The 25,735-nt window shown below is 41.5% G+C and overlaps 1 protein-coding gene and 1 pseudogene across 2 annotated transcripts in view; one reads left to right on the top strand and one right to left on the bottom strand.

Moving 5' to 3' along the window:
• Positions 1 to 487: 487 nt before the first annotated feature.
• Egln1-ps1 (egl-9 family hypoxia-inducible factor 1, pseudogene 1) lies at positions 488 to 2,690 on the bottom strand (annotated as a pseudogene).
• Positions 2,691 to 22,794: 20,104 nt separating this feature from the next.
• The window catches only part of Slc9a7 (solute carrier family 9 member A7), a 181,025-nt gene continuing 178,084 nt past the window's right edge, over positions 22,795 to 25,735 (top strand). The window contains exon 1 of one of the 2 annotated variants that reach the window (XM_006256637.4): positions 22,795 to 23,609. In XM_006256637.4, coding sequence (XP_006256699.1) covers positions 23,282 to 23,609 — 328 coding nt within the window. In that variant the 5' untranslated portion in view covers positions 22,795 to 23,281. The remainder of the gene's footprint in view (positions 23,610 to 25,735) is intronic. The other variant, NM_001401002.1, reaches the window with a different exon arrangement.

Raw genomic sequence — 25,735 nt, forward strand, 5'->3', positions numbered from 1 at the left:
CATATAAAAGAGACACGTGCTCCACTATGTTCATCGCAGCCTTATTTATAATAGCCAGAAACTGGAGAGAACCCAGATGCCCTTCAACAGAGGAATGGATACAGAAAATGTGGTACATCTACACAATGGAATATTACTCAGCTATCAAAAACAACGAGTTTATGAAATTCGTAGGCAAATGGTTGGAACTGGAAAATATCATCCTGAGTGAGCTAACCCAATCACAGAAAGACATACATGGTATGCACTCATTGATAAGTGGCTATTAGCCCAAATGCTTGAATTACCCTAGATCCCTAGAACAAACGAAACTCAAGACGGATGATCAAAATGTGAATGCTTCACTCCTTCTTTAAATGAGGAAAAAGAATACCCTTGGCAGGGAAGGGAGAGGCAAAGATTAAAACAGAGACTGAAGGAACACCCATTCAGAGCCTGCCCCACATGTGGCCCATACATATACAGCCACCCAATTAGACAAGATGGATGAAGCAAAGAAGTGCAGACCGACAGGAGCCGGATGTAGATCGCTCCTGAGAGACACAGCCAGAATACAGCAAATATAGAGGCGAATGCCAGCAGCAAACCACTGAACTGAGAATTGGTCCCCTATTGAAGGAATCAGAGAAAGAACTGGAAGAGCTTGAAGGGGCTCGAGACCCCAAAAGTACAACAATGCCAAGCAACCAGAGCTTCCAGGGACTAAGCCACTACCTAAAGACTATACATGGACTGACCCTGGACTCTGACCCCATAGGTAGCAATGAATATCCTAGTAAGAGCACCAGTGGAAGGGGAAGCCCTGGGTCCTGCTAAGACTGAACCCCCAGTGAACTAGTCTATGGGGGGAGGGCGGCAATGGGGGGAGGGTTGGGAGGGGAACACCCATAAGGAAGGGGAGGGGGGAGGGGGATGTTTGCCCGGAAACCGGGAAAGGGAATAACACTCGAAATGTATATAAGAAATACTCAAGTTAATAAAAAAAAAATAGGAGGAGGAAAGCCCTACATCACCTGCTTACTAGATCCCCTGGCTTTTCTGCTTCTCATGTTCTTATTTAAATATTTTAAAATTATGTAAAGGTTTGCATTTAAATATAAATTTTATTTACTAATGTTTTTATTTTTTATTTTGAGGATAATACTGTACTTTTTTAATTCAGTTTTGATAAATTGTACCTAGTAGAAAAAAATCCCTAAATTCAAAATTGATTTAAAATGCTGATGAAATGAACTCAGTTAGATGATCGGTCTGACAAGATAGAAGACTGAAGAAAATCCTACAAAGGGCCCTTGACTCATGTACAGATGAAAAGCTACTCTCCACCAATGGCATCTCCTCTTAAGTCAGCAGCCAAGAGCAGTCACAGATTTGGAACTGACCCCACACTATAGTCCTAGCAGATGAAGCCCTCTGTTTGATGACACCTGTCGAAGTTTCCTGACTTCCAGCTGAAATACCAGACAGGTATCTCTGTTCATCTGTCCAGATATCCCTGAGTACACAAAAGTCAACTGAGAGGCTGTAGGTGACAGGGGTACTGCTGGATCCAAGACCCTGCTAGATATCTTTGTTGACTGATTGTTGCTTGATTTCAATGCTCACACTTTTCTCCCCTGTTAGATATTTTATTTTACTTTTTGCTCACTCATCTTGCATCAAAATAGCAAGCAGTTATTGAATACCTTGCAGTGTTGGCTGGTTGTACTTTATGAGGATTATGCCTGTCAGACTAGAAAAAAAGCATTCTATCAAATTTGTGTTCAATGCCAGCAAACTGGGCTTTGCCTTCTGGAAAAATTTGAAGAATACCTTCAATTACCTTGGCATCCCAGCTTTTATTTAGGCAATATATACAGGTCATGCATCTTCTATCTCCATTTGGGTTATTGTTGTGATGAATATAGCCTGTTTTGTTGCCTGAGTAACAAGCAATCATGGCCTGGTGCTGCCCCACTCTGAACAGCCCTGGCTGAACATAATAGATGCCCAATTCCAAATATCCCCCATGTCATGTCAATGAAGAAAAGAAAAGCAGTCTCAAAGCTGACTAAGCCCTTCGGGAAAGTAAAGCTTGTTCTATTCAGCTTCTCAAGTCTTGGTTCAGGAGACCAGTCAGCATGATACACCAAGATGATAACATCCACAGAGTCACGAAATGCCTTGTGCTCTGGGTGTATACATGTGATCAGTTAATGCTGGTCAGAGAGTCAACAGAATCCCTTGGTCACCTGACAAATAGCAGGGTGTATCCTGTCTGCAGGCAGAGTTTCACATGCTGAAAGTTAGCATCACATCTGGATAGCCCATCAGCACAGGAAATTTGTTTTAGTTCTTCAGGGTGAACCAGAGTGATCACAAGAGGGCCAATGGAGTTTGACAAGAATTGAGGGCCAAAGTTTCTTTCAGCAGTTTATCCTGCAGTTTCCCAGCTTCCCACTGCTGTGGTGGATGAGTTGTCCATGCTGCTCATGAGCAGGGTGATGGATGGTCTCTGAGTCCAGCTCTTTGCCCTCAATCCAGGTGATATGTTCCCGCCGGATGTCCTTGGAAGAGTCACTCTACTGACTGACCAGCTGCATGTCCCTGAATTTGCCAGAGTTGTGCAGGGCACGCAACTCTTCACTGATTTGCTGCCCTGTCTCCCAGCACAGGGTGTTCTCCTCTACTCAGATGCTGTACTTGTTCATCCACAGCACAATGCAGTCCAGTGCCAGTTTCATCACAGGCAGAGGCTCGCTCTGCCCATTGGGCAGCAGCTCTCAGCGAAGACACAGCACCTCCATAGTGCTGCCTCCCACAGGGTGCAGCTGGTATGCTCAGACCCAGAGACCTGCTAGGTGGATGATGCTAAGAGCTGGGGTGTCCCTGGCCTGGATTGTCCTTTCCTCTGCTGCTCTGGAACCTGGAAACCAGTATTCAGGAGGCCACAGCACTCTCCCCTCCTAGGGCATCCTTGCAGCAGCATGGCTCTGAGGGCCCCACATGGCAGGGGCATGACTCAGGACACAGCATGCACAGCTGCGCTCAGGGGTCCTCTCTGGTCTTGCACACCACTTTGTACTTCTTCCAGTCCTGGCGCTGGTGCTCCTTGAAGCAGCGCCCACAGCACAGCAGGTTCTCCATCTTCCAGCATAGTTCTTGCCTCTGCTAGTGCTGCTGTCTGGTGGTCAGCATGCAGGGCCCACCATTGTCACTGGTCTTGGCCTTGACTGCCTTGCCTGGAGCAGCCTAGCAGAGTCACCTTCTCCTGAGAGATTGAGGAACATGGGGACCTGGGGCCCCTTGTATTGCTTCTTGGTGGGCAAGCAGAGTAAGGTCCTGTGGGAGCCACAAGTTCACTCCACTAGTGCTGCAAGTACACTTCGGCCTGATCAACTCTGTTTTTAAATAGACATGCTTTTTCTAAGGAAATATCCCCCTTGCCTATCCATACCAATGTGTCTTCTAATGCCTTTGGGCATCTAAATTTCATATTACACACTGAAAACTTCCTATTCCTGGAATCATGGATGGTCATGTCTCTGCCAGATATTTTCTCAATTCTAGTAAAGAGAAGCTGCTGAATTGCACTGAAACACTGAAGTTGTGGAGACCTGGACTCCAGCCTTCCTTCCAAGCCCCAAACACTCAACATATTCTCTTTTTATCACCTATTTCTTTCAGGAGATAACAGATTCTTTTAGTAATGTTAGGATTCACAGAACAGCATTTTACTTATTTTATGGTAGAGGAAAACCAGTAGTTATTATCAGATACCTTGTTCATTATCTCATGTGAATGTAGGCAATGTTAAAACTTGTCTCAGTGCAGATAAGTCTATATTTATGCAAGAGAAGTTCTGGTCATACAGATCTTTCACTTGCTTGCTTAGAGTCACACCGAGGTATTTTATGTTATTAGTGACTATTGTGAAGGTTGTCCGTTCCCTCATTACTTTCTCAGCCTGCTTATCCTTAGAGTAGAGGAAGGCTGCTGATCTGTTTAAGTTAATTTTGTACCCAGCCACATTGCTGAAGTAGTTTATCAGACTTAGAAGTTCTGTGGTGGAACTTTTGCGGTCATTTAAATATACTATCATATCATCTGCATATAGTGATATTTTGACTTCTTCCTTTCCAATTTGTATCTCTTTGACCTCCTTTTGCGGTCTGATTGCTTTTGCTAGGACTTTGAGGGAATACTATATAAGTTGGGGAGATAGTGGGCAGACTTGTATAGTTATGGATTTCAGTGGGATTGCTTTAAGTTTCTCTCTATTTAGTTTAAAGTTGGCTACTGGTTTGTTGTATATTGTTTTTACTATGCTTATGTATAGGCCTTGAATTCCTGATCTTTCCAAGACATATCATGAAGGGGTGTTGAATTTTGTCAAATGCTTTCTCAGCGTGTAATGAAATGATCACGTGGTTTTCTTCTTTGAGTTTGTTTACATAGTGGATTACATTGATGGATTTCTGTATATTTAACCATCCCTGCATGCCTGGGATGAAGACTAATTGATCATGATGGATGATCATTTCAATGTGTACGTGGATTTGGTTTGTGAGAATTTTATTGAGTACTTTTGCATCAATAATAATAATAAGAGAAATTGGTTTGCACTGAACTGAGAATAGGACCCCCGTTGAAGGAATCAGAGAAAGAACTGGAAGAGCTTGAAGGGGCTTGAGACCCCATATGTACAACAATACCAAGCAACCAGAGCTTCCAGGGACTAAGCCAGTACCTAAAGACTATACATGGACTGACCCTGGACTCTGACCTCATAGGTAGCAATGAATATTCTAGTAAGAGCACCAGTGGAAGGGGAAGCCCTGGGTCCTGCTAAGACTGAACCCCCAGTGAACTAGACTGTTGGGGGGAGGGCTGGAATGGGGGGAGGGTGGGGAGGGGAACACCCATAAGGAAGGGGAGGGGGGAGGGAGATGTTTGCCCGGAAACCGGGAAAGGGAATAACACTAGAAATGTATATAAGAAATACTCAAGTTAATAAAAAAAAGAGAGAAATTGGTTTGAAGTTCTCTTTATTTGTTGGGAGTGTTTTGTGATTTAAGCACAAGCATAATTGTGGCTTCACAGGAGGAAATGTGTAGTATTCCTTCTGTTTCTATTTTGTGGAATAGTTGGGCATTAGTTCTGCTATGAAGGTCTGATAGAATTCAGTGCTAACCTCAACTGGTCCTGAGCTCTTTTTGGTTGGGAGACTTTTAATAACTGTTTCTATTTCTTTAGGCATTTGGGAACTGTTTAAATGGTTTATCTGATCATGATTTAATTTGGTACCAGATATTTGTCTAGAAAATTGTCAGTTTCATCCAGATTTTCCAGTTTTGTTGAATGTAGGGTTTTGTTGTAGGATTAGATTTTTTAATTTCCTCAGATTCTGTTGTTATGTCTTCCTTTACATTTTTGATTTTGTTAACTTGGATAATATCTCTGTGCCCTATGGTTAGTCTGGAAAAGGGTTTATCTATTTGTTGATTTTGCCAAAGAACCAGCTCCTGTTTTTGTTGATTCTTTGTAGTGTTCTTTTTGTTTCTACTTGGTTGATTTCAGCCCTGAGTTTGATTATTTCCTGCAATCTATTCCCCTTGGATATATTTACTTCTGTTTGTTCTAGAGCTTTTAGGTGTACTGTCAAGCTGTTGATATATGCTCTCTCTGAGGAGATGCACACCCACTGCTCTATTAGATAACTGCAACTTGGAGACATGTGTTCCCCTCCTTAGATTTAACTCAATTTGAGGCATTGGTAAAAAGGAGTACCCTGCATAAGGCAATTGAATTAGCAAGAAAACAAGGAGTACATTATTACATCTATAACCATGTTCCTATCCCTCAATAAGCACCAGTGTTGCCCCAGTTTAGGAAAATCCTGTTAAAAGGAGTTCCACAACATCTCAAGATGACCATAGCTGGGCCACTGCAAGGATGTCAGATTGTGTAAGACATCATAGCTATGGCTAAAAACAATGTGATATGCTGGTAAGCAGCAGATTTCATGCCAGATGATGGAATAGTGATAATAGAGGAAGGAAAAAGCAAATTGGGAGAAAGTAATAGCAGCCTTATTGGCAACTAGACAGTCCCTTGATAATGGAAAGGATATACATCTTTTCACAGATTCTTAGTGTGTGGCCAGCAATATAGCAATTTGTTCAGGGAAATGAAGACTGACTGATTGGACAATTAATGCTAAAGACTTATATTATAAAGATGCGTGGTTAGAATTATCACAAATAGGAAAAGACATTAAAATAAAAGTACATCATGTAGATGCTCATCAAAATAGAGATGACCTACAAACCAAATAGAACAATGATGTAGATAGATTAACAAGGACAAATTGACCCAGACAGAAATCCTAGCTCCCAGCACTGGAAACACCTTATGGACCACAAACAGCAAGGGAGGACTACAGCTAACATAGCTGGAGGACTTAATATCGTGCTAGTAGGCAATGTGCATGTTTGCCTGTGTGCCTGTGTGAGAGCTCTTGTTTATACAATACGCCTGATTATTGTCATTTTGCTGGGAATTGTTCCAGCAATCGATGTGGGATTAAATTTTGTGCTAAATTATGTAGCATTAATAGTGCTACCAGCCTGATTGCCAGTTATACTGTTTGCTGGTTACACACAGTGGCAGAGATCCAGAGTTAATGATTACTTTTCTGCTACTATCTTTATTAGATATTGCTACTAACCCTTTACTTGTTAATTTGTGAATTGTTGGTTGTATTATATTGCTGAATGTATGAAATAAGTACATATTAAGTATTTACTTATCCTGTATTACCTGTTTGAATATCCCACTAATGGCAAATAAGTACATATTAAGTATTTACTTATCCTGTATTACCTGTTTGAATATCCCACTAATGGCAAAAAGAATAGCAGTACAACTGGGAGTGCCAGTACTCATACTTCCACACACACACCTGCTGACACTCCCAGGATCACTAGTGATAGCCATTCGCACTGAGAATATCAGTAACCCGGCTACACATGGTGCAAAGTCCATGACCATTACCCCTAGACCACAGTTATCATGGCCTCCCCATAGACCTAATTTTATAGGATACACTATATAGGATACCTAGATGGTGGATGGATGATAGAATATGGGTAACGTATCAGCTGAGAATTAGCAACTTCTGGACCAAGTATGTTTATTGCCTCAATTACGATTGGTACAAAAGCTGTGGACACTGGAGACAAGTAGCATGGTATCACCCCAGTAAGACATATAGTTAAGAACAAAAGGATGGATATAATCCAAATAGGTATGAAAGAAACCCAACGAAAAGCCACTTTAATGAAGTATGGTTCAACGCTTCCAGTGTTAGAGCTATATTTAATAAACAACTGGTATATAGCTTCCAAGATTAGACCAAACACCCTTAATGTGAAGGGAGGCTACAAAACCACCACTGTAGGTGGAGAGATTGATGCTACATTCGATTGTGATCTGGCAATAAATTCAACTTTCCCCAAACTATACACAGTACCTTAATCACACTGGACTGGAAGGAGAAGCAGTTAGTATGTGGTTTAATATTACTTCCCTTACATGGGAAGAACAAGAACGTGATTATACTGAGGATTATGTGGACTATGCTTGCTATAATGAAACCAAGGAAGGTAGTGGAACAATAATATCCACAGTGCCAATGGCACATGCGACTGTAAATACATGCAAACCGGGACCTAACATGAATTGGACCCAATGCAAGGAATTCGCTGTACCATACACACTTAAGAGTGGCATAACAGGGGTTGGGGATTTAGCTCAGTGGTAGAGCGCTTGCCTAGCAAGCGCAAGGCCCTGGGTTCGGTCCCCAGCTCCGAAAAAAAGAAAAAAAAAAGAGTGGCATAACAACCTTACCAAAACCCTGGAGAAATAGGTGTCCCGAAGAATTACATGACCACATATACCCCGAGTTACAAAATAATTAGAACTGTGTGACTGGCTTTCCAAACCAACATTGATTTTGCACACTAAGCTATTATCCTGACCTAAGATGGGCAACTCTAATAGAAACCAAGAATTGACCTACCTGGGAGGAATGGATTTCAGTTATGGCCCTGGGGATGGAACATTATAGACAACCATTAGTATTGACTAGTATCCTACCATAACTGTGGCAGACATCATTACATGAAAAACTTGATCCACCATATATGCTGCACCAAAAACAATGCATGAATGCTTTTTAGTATCTCAGGGATACTCAAGGATGAGAAAATGGAAAACAGAGAATGATATAGATAGAATGCCAGGGATAGCCTGGAACTGCTTCAGTAGAAACTATTATTCTTCAACACCAGACAAGGAAAGACACACAATACTCATGGAAGTGAAAGTCACAGGACAAGTTGGACTCTATTTACACTATGTACATGTTACACATACCCCACTCAAAGGCAACACAGCAGCATTCTTACCATTGTTCAAACAAGACAATGGTCTATACAATCATACCACACATATGGTAACCTGGGACCAAGGAAGTAACATCACAGGCATAATACAGATAAAGGATATATGGGTTCATAAAAAATGATACCCATATTTTGGCGATTGCCAATGTTAAGAAGAAACATATCCATGTTAGCAACACAGTCACCAAATAAATTTGGATTTTAAGACAAAAAATATACCCTTAGAACCAATAGGAATATATTTTACATTACAATTATAAAATATAACTTATAATGAGCATCATTACATGAATATATGTGATGGAGAGTATAAAACTCTTAGATACATCTGTGATACAGCAGTAAATGGCAGAAGAATGGATTTCCCTATACCCTGGGACATAATAGGAAATTTAACCATGGTCAATTTTCAAGCAATGAAGATATATGCAAAATTTTGCTCCATGCCACAATGTCTTCCTAGCTTGGGTGATTGGATAAATATACCTAGGTTTAATTACACAAGGCTAAATAATATTAGATATGAAAAACCTAATCTGACAGCAACACAGATACTGACAGTAGGATGACAGTATGATTTAGACAGCCTAACCCCCAAGTACTACATCCAAGCACCAGAAAGGACTATCTGATGGTAGAAAACATGGGGGATTACAGAAAATAATGCAAGGACAATATATCATTCAGGCCTACCATATTACTTTAGTTACATATTGCCACATCCTCAATACCAGGATTGGCGAATGTTGGATTGTACAGCACAAAAACCCAAAGGAAATCTGATGTTAAGACGAGATGACTGGGGTACGATCATATACCTACCCATGTCATTATAAGATTGGCAAAAATCAGAACACTCACATAACAACCCTTGATTAGTTGATAGAGAATTTAATATCACAACAAATTATGCTGGAATCAATAAAACTAGTCTAAGATTCATGAAACCACATTACCCACTAGAATTGTTTAAATCCACCACCTGCACCACTCACAGTAAAGGAAGCCCCTTTTGTAGTACCAGATACAACTTTATCAGTAGAAATTATACTACCAAATAAAATTCGGAAAATTCAGGTTTCTGTATCATTCCAAGAATTTAAACCATCAAAATTATATTGTGGAGAAATAGATAATTTTAATTACCAGTGCAGCAGCCCAAATAAATTTTGGAGAAAGTCCCTACAACTACTTGCAGTAGAAGCATTTATGGCAGGCGCCATGATAGGAGGTTTAATTGGTGGATCTGTAGCAGAAGCAGTAGTCATAACACCTATAAAAGCAAGAATTTTAATATAAAGAATATTAATAAAACATCAGCTCAGGCACTCCATGCACTACCTGAAAGTTTGGACTCACTCCACACTATAGTAAACACCATGAATACTGAAATTCAAGTATTCAGACATAAATTTTAACAAGAATATAACAGAACTCAAAATCTCATAACCCAAAACCATAATTTGATAATGTGCCAAATGTATAAAAGTAATCTTGTGGAAGTAGAAAGAGTTGGAAATTATATTCACAACAGGACTTGGGAGAAGAACACCAAATTTTCAAACACAATGAAAAATGATCATTTTGCTCAGAAGGCATATGTGAGATACCCTTAATACAAATATTCCTGGATAGTGCATACCCAGGATACCATACCAAAGCTATACCTCAAAAACTATACAATAAATATGTAATATCAGTTGACCACTTTTTTATGATCAGCAGTCAACACCACAAATAGCTCAATATAAATACAACTTGAGGATACCATAAAACTAGGAGCAAACACATATGTCTACCCACACGTACAAGACATCAAAATGGAACACACATCTTTGGCCATGTCCCAATTATCAATTATAATACAAGACAATTGTAACTATAATTTCATATTGTGCACACCAACACCAAAGATTGCTACGTGCAAATGGCTAAATGAATCCTATATGAACACTTCTAACCGTAGTTCTACTTAACAGGAGAGTGCTATCTAGTCATGAATTGCTCATGGGTAATACCACTATTATAAAAATAAAATGTAACATTTAAGAAAAGCCCTGTATAAGGGACCGCTGTAACTGTGTGTGTGAGCCAGATAAGAATGTGTCACATGGGAGTAATGTATATGCCTCAAATATGATTAGCCAAAATACCTTAAAAGCCCAGGTCTGGCCACCACAAAGCATTCACTCCCCGAGTCCTATGGAGATACCTTCACTCTGAGAAACAACCCATTTTCCCAGAGTCATTGAGTCCATGGACCCAGATGCACATCCCGGATCAAAAGGAATCCACGCAGCAAGTTGAGTTCCAGCAAGCAGAACTATGGGCCAGACCTGAGGTTATTTAGGAAAGAGTGTTGTGTGAATGCGGTTCTTTGTCAATATCTAATGGACAAACAAAACAAAACAAAACAAAACAAAACACCCCAAAAACCCACTACATCCTGTTACCTTATTTCCGAGTCTGAGGCTCCCTTCAAGTCTTTCATGAACCCCTGTTCATGAAATAGATGCAGATATTCAAAGGCAACCATTGGACTAAGCCTGGGGACCACAATGGAAGAGTTAGGGGGAAGCCTGAAGGAGATGAAGGGGATTGGAACCCACTATGAAGAACAACAGTATCAATTAGCTGGAGCCCTCAGAGCTTCTAGGGATTAAATGACTAACTAAAGAGTATATATAGTCCAGGTCATGGCTCCTGCTACATAAAGTGTAGAGCATGTGTAGCAACAGCTGATTCATCTGCCATCTCTGGGAAGGGGGGCAATTGGCCCTGTAGAAACTTGATGTCCCAGAGAAGGGGGATGCAAGAGGGGTGAAGTTGAAGTGGTTAGATAGATGGAGGAGCACACTCTTAGAAACAAGGAGGATCAGGATGGCAGGGGTTCAAAGTGGAGAGACTAATCATGAGGGATGACATTTGAAATGTAAACAAATAAAATGACTAATATATAATAGATGGTAAGATGTCTCCATAAGGAGTAGATAGTCATTATCTCTAACATAGGTTCATTGAAAGTTAAAATCCATAATTGTTGTGACTTACTTATTATAGAAATTTCATATAGACAAACCAAATCAATATTTTATCTTGTGTCTTTGCACTTATAATAAATCATTAGTTACTTTCATAAAAAGTGTAAAAAGCAATTATGGTTTCTACTCAATTAGGCTTCCATACACTGCCTCAAATGGGCCTCACTTTTAACTGCCACTCTCTCTATTCCCTCCCTTGTCACCCTCTTCCCTGTCTCTTCACATTTGACATACCTGTTCCTGACATTGTCCCTCAGCAATCCATAAGTAAATTTGTACTTCCCAAAATTAGGACAGTCTGTCCCACTTCCCTAATCTCTTACACTACACTGAACATATAGTTACACTGATTGAAGAATGAACAGCTAACATCCACATTTAAGTGTATGGGTACCCCATTTGTCTTTTTCAGTCTGGATTACCTCATCCAGAATGACTTTTACTAGATCCATTCATTGTCCTGCAAATCGTATGTTATCTTTTTGCCTTTTGTAGCTGTTAAGCAGTGCCAATCTAAATGCACCACATTTTATTTATGCATTCATCCATTAAGGGACAACTTGTATATTTCCAAATTCTGACTATTATAATAGAAGTTCAATGAACATGTGTTGAGCAAGGTTCTCTATACTAGGATGAATCAACATTTGGATATATGCCCTGGAGTTGTATCTTGAGGTTTACCCATTCTTACCTTCCTGAAGAACCATCATGCTGATTTGCAAAGTTGCTGTAGAAGTTTGCATTTCTATCAGGATAATATGAATGTTACCCTTGCTCTATAACCCAGTCAACTTGAGTTGTCACATGTGTTAGTAACTTTAGTCATACAGACAAGTGTGAAAGGGGATCTCAGAGTAATTTTGATTTGCATTTCTGTCATGTACAAGGATGATTAATATTTCTTATGAATTTCTCAGTCATTTGAGTATCTTCTATAATGAATGCTATGTTTAGATATGAAACCCATTTTATTTATTTTTTCATATATAGTGTTTTAATTTTCTGAATATATTGTTATATTAGCCCACTGTTGGATGTTTCCCTGGAAATAATGTTTATGATTTTGTAAATAGGCACTGGAAAATTTATTAAAGTCAAATTAGATAATGCTCTCTCATTAAACTCAGAGAATTGGTCAACATGTTGTAGTTAACAGGGTTCATTAAAGTCACTTAATGAAACATCCCTATACAATAAAACATTCTCTTGGTCCATAATATTAATGAATATACTTTAAATTTTCTATTGTTTGAGAATTTCTGCCAATATATTTTGATGATATTTCTCCAATTTGTTCCAGACACGTCACTCTCTATATCTTTGAATCCTACATTTGTATATCTTCTACATTAAATTATTATTTAGTCACCCCATTATAAACCCTTATAGAAAATTGTTCAACCATCCACCAGAAGACATTAACTCTTCATAGTATTTCAGTTAGGAGTAGGAGCTCTTGGGCCTTTCCACTGTACTCTTGACTGTTGACTGTCTTGAAGCTGTGCAGGTAACCACAGCTGCTATGTGTCATGAGGGCAGCAATCCTGTCATATCCAGAAGTTACTGACAGGATCTTTCCTGAATTCAGACACCTACAGTCTCTCTGACCCATCTTTCATGATGGACTTTGAGCCTTGGGGAAGGGTTATAACACACACACACACACACACACACACACACACACACACACGCACACACACGCACACACACGCACACTCGCACGCACATGCACACATGCACGCATGCATGACATTTTACATAAGGAACTTGGACATTTGTGTATTGGTCCTTAGAATAAATTCGTGTGAGTATTGAGGACAAGCGTACTGTGGTAACAACCTTAAGTAGTCCCAACATAACTCAAATTATCTCCCAGACAACTTGTCTACCTTAGAATGCTACCACCTCTACCCAGGGATTTAGCACTCACCACTGCAAGTGGAGGTAGCCCAGATAATTGTCGAGCTGCCCTTACAAACTTCTGCCTGGCAGTGACTTTCATTTCATTAGCCATAGCAAATGACAAAGGCAGCACAAACTTCAAAAAGGTGAAAATTTTAATCCTCTTTGTATTTACACTACAAATATTAAGAGTTTCTAGCATTGTCTACTGAACGTCTTATGGACCATGCTTAGGAATTGAGGGTTTTGTTCTCAAATTCATAAACAAATCTGAGCAGAGGCAAAAGAAACACTAGGAATCCAGGGCTAGTCTAACCAGAGGCTGTCCTTGATTTTATACTTTTAAGTTCACAATCCAGAGAAGAAAACAGAAGCACTAGAAATTTAATAGAGGAAATCTGTCACGAAGGTATTGGAGAACTGAGAACACCACAAAGGCAGGTGCAAGACAGTAATTAGGAGAAGTACTAGCTACCATGTATAAGGTTGGGAGAACAATAGAGAAGAGACAAGTGCTATAAGAAACTGGGGATTCGGCATAGCACCCAGATCTCACGGAATTGGTATTTGAGCTCATAAGGAAGGGCTGCTGCTGACTGATCTGCATAGAGCTAAAAGCAGCTTCAGGTTGGAGCAAATTAGTGTTGAAGCAATGCAGTTAGGAACAGTGAGAATTAAGGAAGCCCTTCTCCCCCAGGCTGCCTTGCATCCCCCTCCCAAGTGTGATAAGCTCCTGAGTTGTCAGCTTCTCTTATATGACCCTGTTCCCTTCTTTGAAAGGAAAAGGTAATCCCAATGGTCAAACTCCTTCTCTTCTTTATGGCTCCAGCCTGTGGAGTTCCAGCGACCTGTTGTGAGCTTGTTGACATCTCAGCTCTTCTATCACCTAGAGAATCAATTATCTGCCTTTAATGTCCTATGGTGTGAATATCCAAAGAAGTTTTGAGTTTGCTTGTTAAATTCTGAGTAAATTAGCCACTCTCTGGTTCATTGGGGAGCTCTTTTTGCCTCCTCTTGCTTCCTATTCAAGAAAAGCAGGCTCATGACTAGGGTCCTGATATTTATCCCTGTACATTTCACAGCACCCTGCTACATATGCCTGAGTTCCAGGCTTCAGAGTTTCTCTCCTTGCCACCGCCTATCACACTTCATGGTAACTGAAGTCAGGGCACATCAGTCAAGGATTTCTAATATTCTTGGTTGTGAGCTTAGTCTTTAATGGCCGAGCCATCTCTCCAACCCGGGAAAGGATTTCTTAAGGCCATCACTTGCTTTTTAAACCTTCACCAAACTGGAGAGTACTTAGAGTAATCAAAAGGAGGACTTGTTTAAATTGATCTGTACTGAAATTCATCAAACTGCAGAGTTAGAGCAATTTAACACATGTGCTGATTTATACAACCACTATCATATTTATGCTATACTCACCCAAACTTCCTTAACACATAGATCATAGTTATACCCTCCTTTTCTATTAACTCCCTAGAATCTACTGGTCTATTCAACAGAGCAATAGTTTTGATTTTCAAAATGGTCCTCCTTTTAGGGATGTCAGAGAGTATAGAAGCAGTGAATATAATCCAAGTATGTTATAGTCATATATGAAAATGATATACTACAATAGGACTCATTTACTAAACAACATCTCAAATGACTCTTTTGAGCAGGGTGTGGTGGTATACTTCTTTAATATCAGAACTCAAGAAGCAGAGGCAGGAGGATCTCCCTGAGTTCCAGGCTATATAGTGATATCCTGTTTCAAAAACAAACAAACAAACAAACAAACAAACCAAAAAAGATTTTTGTTGTTGTTGCTGGTGTACACTTGAGGCAGAGGCAGGGGCAGAGGCAGAGGCGGGGCAGAGGCAGAGACAGGGCCAGAGGCAGAGGCAGAGGCAGAGGCAGAGGCAGAGGCAGAGGCAGAGGCAGAGGCAGAGGCAGAGGCAGAGGCAGAGGCAGAGGCAGAGGCAGAGGCAGAGGCAGAAAGGCAGAGGCAGAGGCAGAGAGGCAGAGGCAGAGGCAGAGGCAGAGGCAGAAAGGCAGAGGCAGAGGCAGAGAGGCAGAGGCAGAGGCAGAGGCAGAGGCAGAGGCAGAAAGGCAGAGGCAGAGGCAGAGAGGCAGAGGCAGAGGTAGAGAGTCAGAGGCAGAGGTAGAGAGGCAGAGGTAGAGAGGCAGAGGCAGAGGTAGAGGCAGAGGCAGAGGCAGAGGCAGAGGCAGAAAGGCAGAGGCAGAGGCAGAGAGGCAGAGGCAGAGGCAGAGGCAGAGGCAGAGGCAGAAAGGCAGAGGCAGAGGCAGAGGTAGAGAGTCAGAGGTAGAGGTAGAGAGGCAGAGGCAGAGGCATAGGTAGAGAGGCAGAGGCAGAGGTAGAGAGGCAGAGGCAGAGGTAGAGACAGAGGCAGAGGCAGAGAGGCAGAGGCAGAGGCAGAGGTAGAGAGGCAGAGGCAGAGGCAGAGAGGCAGAGGCAGAGGCAGGCAGATCTCTGTAAATTTGAAGATATCTTGAACTACATGCATAGTGAGACCCAGGATCAAAAAAAGAAAAAAAAAAGATTCTTTTGCAAAAGCTGAACATGCTGGCTTATGGTTGTAATTATACACACCACTTGACAGCTTAAGATGAGGGATATCCTTTAAAAAAATGTCCAAAAATTGTCAAGCTTGATACGTTCTAATCATCAAAAAAATTTTTTTTGGTTCTTTTTTTTCGGAGCTGGGGACCGAACCCAGGGCCTTGTGCTTCCTAGGCAAGTGCTCTACCACTGAGCTAAATCCCCAACTCCAAAATTTTCAACAAATAATTGTGCTTTCAGTGACATATCCAAGCACTCTTTGTCTAGCCCCAAGTTAGGAAGGAAGCCTTTTATCCTTTTTTTGTCTAAAATTTTACAGATTTACATGTTAAATTTAATATATAAGCTACTGAAATTAAGTTTTTAATCAGGTATAAAAGTTAGCTCAAGATATATTCCTTTCTAATAATTCCAAATACACTGATTTGATGATTGAATACTTTATTATTACTTTAATACTACCTTTAGAGTGAGTCTTAAGTTGATAACTATTTTCAAAATTGTTTTGGCTGGTCTAGTTGTTTTAATTTTTCTAGTTGTTTAAAAACTTCTTATTATACTGGAAGAGCTTGAAGGGGCTCGAGACCCCATGTGTACAACAATACCAAGCAACCAGAGCTTCCAGGGACTAAGCCACTACCTAAAGACTATACATGGACTGACCCTGGACTCTGACCTCATAGGTAGCAATGAATATCCTAGTAAGAGCACCAGCGGAAGGGGAAGCCTTGGGTCTTGCTAAGACTGAACCCCCAGTGAACTAGATTGTTGGGGGCAGGGCGGCAATGGGGGGAGGATGGGGAGGGGAACACCCATAAAGGAGGGGAGGGGGAAGGATTAGGAGGATGTTTGCCTGGAAACCGGGAAAGGGAATAACACTTGAAATAAGAAATACTCAAGTTAATAAAAAAAACCTTATTATATATTTATAATTTTATATTTATATATAGTTATTATTTATATTATAAATCATTTATATATTTATAATATATAATAATCTAACTGGACATTTTATTGGGGTTACATTATATGTATATGTATGTGTATGTGTATGTTTATATATATGTATATAAAAAACTGTCGGGGAGAATTCTTGTCTTTACTAAGTTTAGTTTTCCAACCCATTAACATGGTATGTGTTTCTATTTATTTAAGTATCTTTTGATTTATGTAACCTATGTTTTATAGTTTTTAAGCATATAGATGCTAAACACATTTTGTAAAATTTATATCTAAATGTTTCTATCACTTTTGTAATGTAAATGATATGTTTTAATAGCTTTTGCCTCTAATTACACATTGCTTGCATTTGAAAATATTACTAGTTTCTAGTTCCCACCTGTGCTGGCCAGGAGCAGAGCCCTGGTGCTGGAGTTGATCCCACACAGCCCACACCCCAGTTGCAGCTTGACTCCTCAGGTATTCTGACACATCCAGCTTCAAAGGTGAGACCTTGAACTCAAGACCCAGTGTACCTGGATCTCTGCAGCCTTATTTATAATAGCCAGAAGTTGGAAAGAACACAGATGTCCTTCAACAGAAGACTGGATACAGAAAATGGGGTACATATATGCAATGGAGTACTACAGATCAATTATAAACAATGACTTCATGAAATTCTTAGGCAAATGGATGGAACTAGAAAATATCATCCTGAGTGAGATAATCCAATCACAGAAAAACACACATGGTATGCACTCAGTAATTAGTGGATACTAACCCAAGGGCTCACAATGCCCATGATACAACCTATAGACCATATGAAACAGAGTAGGAAGGAATACCAGGGTGTGGATGCTTCAGTCCTAAATTGAGGGGGAAACAGGACGATTGTGAGAGGTAGAAGGAGAGAGAGATAAGGGAGGGAGAAAGGAAGGGAAGGAAATAAGGGTGGCAGCATCAGAATCTGGAGGAGATGTGAGAGAGATTCAGAGGGTCAGGAAAAGGAACAAAAATATGTATCAGGGAGGGTGAGGAGCTGGGGATAGCCACTGGAGGGTCCCAGACACTGGGTAAACGTGAGGCTCCCTGGACCCAACGTGATTGAGTTTAGCTGTAATGCCAGAGAAGGAGGAGATAGAACCTCTAAGACCACTTCCAATAGATAGGCACAGCCCCTGTTTGAGGGATGGGGACACCCACCCATCTAAAAGTCTTTTAACCCAGAAATGTTCCTGTTCAAAGAAAAAACAGGGACAAAAAATGGAATAGAGACTGAGGGAAGGGACAACTGGGGCGGACCCACCTGGGGATCCATCATGTCTGCAGACACCAAACCCATCACTGTTGCCATAGTCAAGAGGTGCTTACTGATAGGAACCTGGTGGGGTGGTCCCTTGGGAGGTATGGCCAGCAACTGACCAATACAGATGTGGATGCTTGGAGTCAACCATCAGACTGAGCTCAGGAAGCCTGGTTGGGGAGCTGGCTGAAGGACTGGAGGAGTGGAGGGGGATCGCAACCCCATTGGAAGAACAACATAGGCTGGCCTGACCACCCAGTTCTCCCAGAGTCTAGAGCACCAACCAAGGAGTGTACCTGGAGGGATCCGTGGCCCCAGATACACATGTAGCAGAGGATGGCCTTGCCTGACAGCAACGGGACCGGAGGCCTTTGGTCCTAGGGAGGCTTGATGCCTCAGCATAGGGGGATGCTAAAGCGGTGAGGCGGGAGTGGGTGGAGGAGCACCCTCATAGCAGAAAAGGGGAGGGGGCAGAGGGGAGTGAGGTGGGGGATTTGTGGAGGGGTAACCAGTAAGGGGGATATTATTTGAAATGTAAATGAATAAAATGTTAATAAAAATGAAAACTGAAAAAAAAAAGAAAGAAAATATTACTAGATTTCATTCAAATCTTATATCCTGAGTTCTTTCAGAACTTTTTATATATTTAGTGCTAGGATTTTATATATTCCTTGGGATTTTCTAAGAAAATTCTGTCACCTGAGAAGAGGAAAAAAAATTCAAGCATTGCTTGATTTCCTCATGGTGAATCAGCTTTTCAACTACAGGAATACACTTGGTCATGGTACATGCTTCTTTTTACGTATTACTAGATGCAGCTTTTAAGAGATGTTGTTGAGAATTTTTGTGTTCATGAATAGGTTATTGAGAGATATTGGGATCTACAACTTTCTTCTGTTTTCCATTTGATTGTGGTATTAGGGTAATGCTTATCTGTTAAAATGAGAAGTGTTTACCTTATGCTTTCTAGAAGATTGTGTCCTCTTGGTATAATTTCTTCATCTTGAAACTATTATGCTAGCTATATTTCTTTGGAATGATAGTCCTTTGATCACTTTAAAATGGTTTAAATTTTCTAATGAGAAACCCATAGTCATTTAAATTGTTATTACTCTATACATAGCATTATTTTTACCTTTCTGTTTGAAAAGATGTCTTGTGTTTCTTTTCACACACTGAATATATCTGGACATCCTTAAGATTTATTTTGTTTGAAGAGGTCCTTAATCTGGTTTATTCATGTCTCTTGTTCAATTTGAAATAGTTTTAAATATTATACTTTCACATGTTTTGTCTCAACATTATTTTCTATTTCTTTCAGAATCTCTAAAGACACATATGTTAGACTTTTATTGTATTATCCTACAGATCAGTCTGGCTCTGTGTATTTCTTGTCTTTTTCCTTTCTATGGTTTAGCTTAGCTAATTTCTACTGTTCTGGCTTCAAATGTATTGACTCTTTCAAAGCCATTCTTCTGTTGTACCCATCAATGCCCAGTGTAGGGGAATGTCAGGGTGGGGAGGCCAGAAGAAGGAGATGGGATGGGATAGGGGGCTTATGGTTGGGAAACCAGAAAGGTAATAACATTTGAAATGTAAATAAAAAATACCCAATAAAAATGAATTAAAATTTCAGTTATATTTTTCAGTCTTAAAATTTCAATCCTTCTATTATTTCTTACTTCTTTGCTATAGGCTACAGGGTTTTTTCATGTAACCTTGGCCATCCTAGAACTTGCTCTGTAGACCAGGCTGGTCTTGAACTCACAGAGATCTGCCTATCTCTATCTCCTGAGGGCTAGGATGAAAGAGATGTGTCACCAGTGCCTGGCTTTTGCTGAATTTTTTAATATTTGCATTTATTTAAAGAGCATTTGTTAAGAATAATAAACAAACAAACAAATAAAAAAGAACATTTGTCCTTGTTGGAATTTTAGAGTAGTTTTTGCCAACCTTTTTCGAGGTAATTCCACATCTTTATCATCTTAGCATTGGTGTGTAATAGTTGCATACAAGAGTATGAATTAGGAACTTTGGTTTTTTAGGTGCTGAAAAATTTAGCTTATATTTTTAGACATTTGCTGGGTGTTGGTGGTGCATGCCTTTAATCCCAGCACTTTTGAGAGGTGGTGACAGGAGGATTTCTGAGTTTGAGGTCAGTCTGGTCTACAAAGTGATTTCAGGACAACCATGGCTACACAGAGAAACCCTGTCTTGAAAAAACAAAACAAAAAAGTTGGACATTTACAGTTTTATGTTATCTAGAAATATTTTCATTTTTGTTTTAACTTGTAATCAAAATGATTTGGTTTAGACCACAAATTCTGACCTGCACTTTGTGGATTGAACCACCAAAACTAATTACATTTTTGAAAATTATGCAGAACTATTCTGTCTCCTAAGTACCGGGATCACATGCACACTTTTAACAGTAGCTTTTCTACAACTTGGAATGTTCCTTAGTCATCACAATCTTTGGTATGTTGTTCAGGATGAGTTCCATGTTCATTCAGGTTAGAGTAAACTTAGGAATTCACAATCAACTTTTTCTTTGAGCTTCTTTTCCACAGTTTCCCTGGTAATTTGAAATTTCCTGGGTTTATTAAGAGAAACATAGAAGTCTTGACTAGAAGTCTGCTGTAACTTCTTGTAACTTTGTCTCACACCAAGTAGCAGGAGTGGAGACAGATGAAGAGGGAGGGGAAGAGGAAGGGGAGAGAAAGGAGAGGGAGAGGGAGAGGGAGAGGGAGAGGGAGAGGGGGAGGGGGAGGGGGAGGAGGAGGGGGAGGGGAGAGAGAAAGAGAGAGAGAGAGAGAGAGAGAGAGAGAGAGAGAGAGAGAGAGAGAGAGAGAGAGAGATGAAGCTTTGGGGAATGGCATCCACTGTCTTTGGACCACAGTTCCTCTACTCAGAGGGGGAGATTGTCCCCACTCCTGACAGTCTGACTGCTTGAGGTACTGCTTCCTTCTCTTGTGCAGCTGCCATAGTGTACAAGATCATGAAGGAAGAAGTTAAATGGCATTTCTGCTTTGTTCTCTGAGCATTAGGAGACCTACTTCCTCTTTCTTCTGGAGCTCTCTTTGTCTATGTCAATTCACCCTTCTAGGTTGACTTGAATCTATTTTGGTGAAGACTGGAAGAAAAATGAATGGTGAACTCACTGCTAATCCTGATTTCCTTCAGTTCTGCTGTTCTTCATGAAGTGACCAGTCAACATTTTCTTTTCAGAATATTTAATGTCCTTTTTATGCAGTTTGCTCACATTTGTTTTGGGATGGCCAGGTGAATCCTGTTATGTTGCCCAGACTAACCTTTGATCCCTTTTCCAATTCCTTCTTACCTCAGCCTCTGGAGCATCTGGGATTATAGGCATAGAGCCACCATACCTGGGGAAAATCAGTTGCATGGATTACTCTGTATTAATTGGAATCAGAACCTTTGGGTTGCATAAGCTAGTTTGCAAATATAAATATGTATGGTAACAATGTGTTTTCTTTGATATATATTTGTGAGTAGTGAGGTAAGACTTTTCATGCTCTTCCCAAGTCAACTACTTTATGTAAGAATTAGTCTTCTGGATGTCTGATGTTAGAAGAGACCATCTTCAAATACTATGGTAAGTTAAAATAGGTCCAATCATTTCATTATCTCACAGGTTTAGGCATGGACTAGGCTCAACGAGGTGGTTCTCTTTGCAGTGTTTTATATATTTGTGGAGAAGTAGGGAAAGATCCTGGCTAAAATCAAGATGAAGAGATTCCCTGCTGTAAAGAAGGTACTAAGCAGTCTTGGCTAAATGCTCACCTAGAGAGGACAGAGGGTGTTCTGAAGAGTTTTCCTGAATTCTTTAGCAAATTCTCCCGATTGTAATCTCCTCTGACTGAGAAAGCACGGGCAGTTGGTAGGGATATCAGAGACTCAGTAAATAGAGTGCTCAACATCAAGAGGTCATATTAAGCTTCCTTTTCTTTCTTGACTAGAGAAACAAGGTGGTTGCTCTAGTTAGTCTAGAGAATAACTATTCTAGTTATTAGAATTTGTTCCAAGAGGTTTTGTCTTCTGAAGACCTTGTCCTAATTCAGAGTTGGGCTTGATCTAAAAGTTTTAACTAAAGCCTCCCTTGTTTTCCGAGTTAACAGGAAGACAGCATTAAAAGGGTCATCAGGAAAAAACGATCCTCTTGCCCACCTTAGTGCACTCCATCTGAAGCTCTTCTACACAAAATGGCAAGAGTCTTTAGTTCCCTTAACTCAGCCCCCTTTCCCTCAAGGGGATTAGTTGCAATCTAGATGATGGAGGTATTTATTTCATCACTCTCAAGGATTGCCTTTACAATCAAGTCTTTTAACCTGAGGCTGACTTGAACACAGTTCATTTGAATAATGCCTAAAAGACTCTGAGAAAAATTGAGGGTGTGTGTGTGTGTGTGTGTGTGTGTGTGTGTGTGTGTGTGTGTGTGTGTGTGAGAGAGAGAGAGAGAGAGAGAGAGAGAGAGAGAGAGAGAGAGAGAGAGTGTCAGTCCTGGGAACCTCCACCCCCCTTTCCTGGGCCCAGTCACAGACCCATGTGACTTCAAACTCTTAGCGGTGGTGCTAAGGACAGGTCTGGAGACCTTGCAATGAATTGATCCAAGTTGATGTTTCTTGCCAGGAGGGAATGACCTCTGCCGTTCCATTTAGGTAGCGTGGCAGCTGCTACTCAGGAACTGGCTAACCTACCTCAGACAGTCTGACCAGGTACTCCTAGACAGGGCCAGCAGCTTAGCGCGGCGGAAGGACTGGCCGCCCGCCGGACAGAGGGGAGGATAGAGCTCGCCCCGCCCGGACAGCCGGGTGGCCTTGTCGCTCCTCTAGGCGGGGGACGAACAGGTGCGCGGGCGGGGGGCGGCGCTTGGGGATCCTGCGCACTGCGCGCGCCCCTCCCCCGCAGCTTGGCGCAGCCCCGGCTAGGCGCTAGCAGCGGGAGGAGGAGCTGCGGCCGTGGCCACCGGGGTTAGTCCGCCGCACCGCGGGAAGCTGCCGACGGCGCGGGCTCTTGCTGGTCCCCGCGTGGAAAAGGCACGGGCGACCGCGGAGTCATGGAGCCTAGTGACGCGGCGCGCCCGGGTCCCGGCAGAGCTGTTCCGGGGCTGTCGCCGCGGCTGCTGCTGCTGCCACTGTTGCCCATGCTGCTGGGTCGGGGGCTGCGGGCTGGGGCCGCGGCCTCCTCCTCTGGGGCGGCGGCTGAGGACAGCAGCGCCATGGAGGAGCTTGCCACTGAGAAGGAGGCGGAGGAGAGCCACCGGCAGGACAGCGTGAGCCTGCTCACCTTCATCCTGCTGCTCACCCTCACCATCCTCACCATCTGGCTTTTCAAGCACCGCCGGGTGCGTTTCCTTCACGAGACCGGACTGGCCATGATCTATGGTAAGTCCCCTGCCACTGCCCCGGCCCACATCCCTAGGGCGGCTGGCGGTGGGTGCTCCTCCTGGTGCCGTGCAGTGCTCCCGCTTCACTTCCAATGAGTTTCTTCTTTTGCGTTTCCCGCTGAGACGTTGTGGGTTTCCAAGGTCAACTGTCTGCGGTATTTTTTTTTTTTTTTTTTTTGGCTTTCTGCTCCCGTTAAAAGGCATTTTTTTTCTGTCCCGTTTCGACGTTTCTTTACTAGGAAGCAAGATGAAAGACACAGAGGTGGTTCCTTGACCCCTTTGCTTGGTTTTATCTCTGCTGTGCCGCTCTCCATCAGCATCGATCCCCACTCCCCGCCCCAGTTTAGATCTGCAGAGGGTACTGGGGATTTCCCAGGGAACTGTGACACCCCAGGGGACAGGCCACAGAGCGATGAGAAAGAGGGCTGGATATAAGTCTTGACTTGGGTTGCTCATGGTGGTCATCGCAGGTGGGTGCTCACTTCTGATGCCTGTGTTCTCTCATTTCTTGCTAGTAAAATTCGATGAGGAATACAGTGAAAGGTGAGTGTGGTTTAGGACCCAGAGTGGTGACACCACAATGTCAGGCCTAACCTTATGTCTCATTAGGAAGTTATACTTGTTTCCTTGCTTTGTGCAAGCCAAGGGTAGCTCTTGTAACCCTAAAATGGAACACAGAACAACTATGAAAATATATTTCTGAGTGTGTGGTTGGAAACGTGATGGTTTTAATTCTGGAGTCAGTCCCCTTTTGTTAAGGATGAGCTGATTCCATCCTTCCTGGATTTAGGGTTAGGATATGGATAATAACAGCCACAATCTGAATCATCCTCTTTTCTCTCTATGTGTGCCTCCTGTCAAACAGCCACCCCAATGGACTCCAAACTGGAGCCAAGCATTCTTTTTCAATTTAATTCAGGAGTATTAACCTCCCCATCCCCCAACCAGCGTCCTATGGTGAAGAGAGAGAGAGAGAGAGAGAGAGAGAGAGAGAGAGAGAGAGAGAGAGAGAGAGAGACTCTGACTCTTTCCCAAGCCAGAGCCTTTTGCTTCATCACAGTATACTCCACTCAATTTCTATTTCTATTCAGGGATCCTTGACAGAGAATGGAAAGCACATAGCTTAATCTTTAATGTGGAAATTACCCTTAGTCCTGGGCCTTACAGGTCCTATGGTTCCTGTTTAGTTATTAATAGCCAAGGCTTATGACCACCAAACCCTTGTATAAGGGACTAGTGCTGTCAGGAATCTTCCAGTATGGAAGCAGTGGCCTAAATAGATCTTGAAACCAGAAAATCAAAAACCTAGTTGGTTATTGGAAAGCACAGTTCTCAGACTTTGGCCTCCATACTTGCTCATGCAGCCTCTGTGCTTGTGTTCTTTGGTCATAAATGAATGACATGAGGAAAGCAGGTAAACTGAGATGTTTCCTGAGCAGATAGTGAGTGAGGAATTGAAGTACATTGCCATTTTAGGTTATTGACTCAGAGCCATGTTGGAAATGAAGAGTGCTTTTGTATGTTTATACAATTTATGAGAATATATTTATTTCATAGGACTCAGAACCCACTCCCTAAAGAACAATGTGAAATAGGAAGTATATTTGGCAGGCTCATAAATGCATACTCAAAGATACAGAAAATAAATGGGGATAAAAATATATGTTCTGAGGATTATCCTATGTTCATAGGAATTCAGTAATAGTTATCCTTGGCTTTTGTTTTGTCCAAGACAGGGTCTCACACAGTAGCTTAGGCTGTCCTAAAACTCACTGTGTAGCCTTAGTTGGCCTTGAATTTCAGGGCAGTCCTGCCTTAGCCTCCTGAGTACTGGGATGACATACATGAGCTACCACACCCAGCTTCAGTCATCTTTATTTTAAGGCTTAAAAACAATAGTAGGATTTTCTTTTGCTGATTATACTTTAAAAATTTACCTCAGTGTTTCAGTCATTGGGATCACATGCCAGTGTTCTGTTTCATTTTGTGAATAGTCATGCTATAAATATCATAACATACCTGTATAATTTTCTCCTTTGTCTTTGGATCTTTTTGCTGCCTTTAAGTGTATTAAGAAATGTATTTTGTCACTGTGTGATGTCATGAGTTATGTCAAATATTGAT

The sequence above is a fragment of the Rattus norvegicus genome, chromosome X (genome assembly GCF_036323735.1).
Source record: "Rattus norvegicus strain BN/NHsdMcwi chromosome X, GRCr8, whole genome shotgun sequence".
Lineage (NCBI taxonomy): Eukaryota > Metazoa > Chordata > Mammalia > Rodentia > Muridae > Rattus > Rattus norvegicus.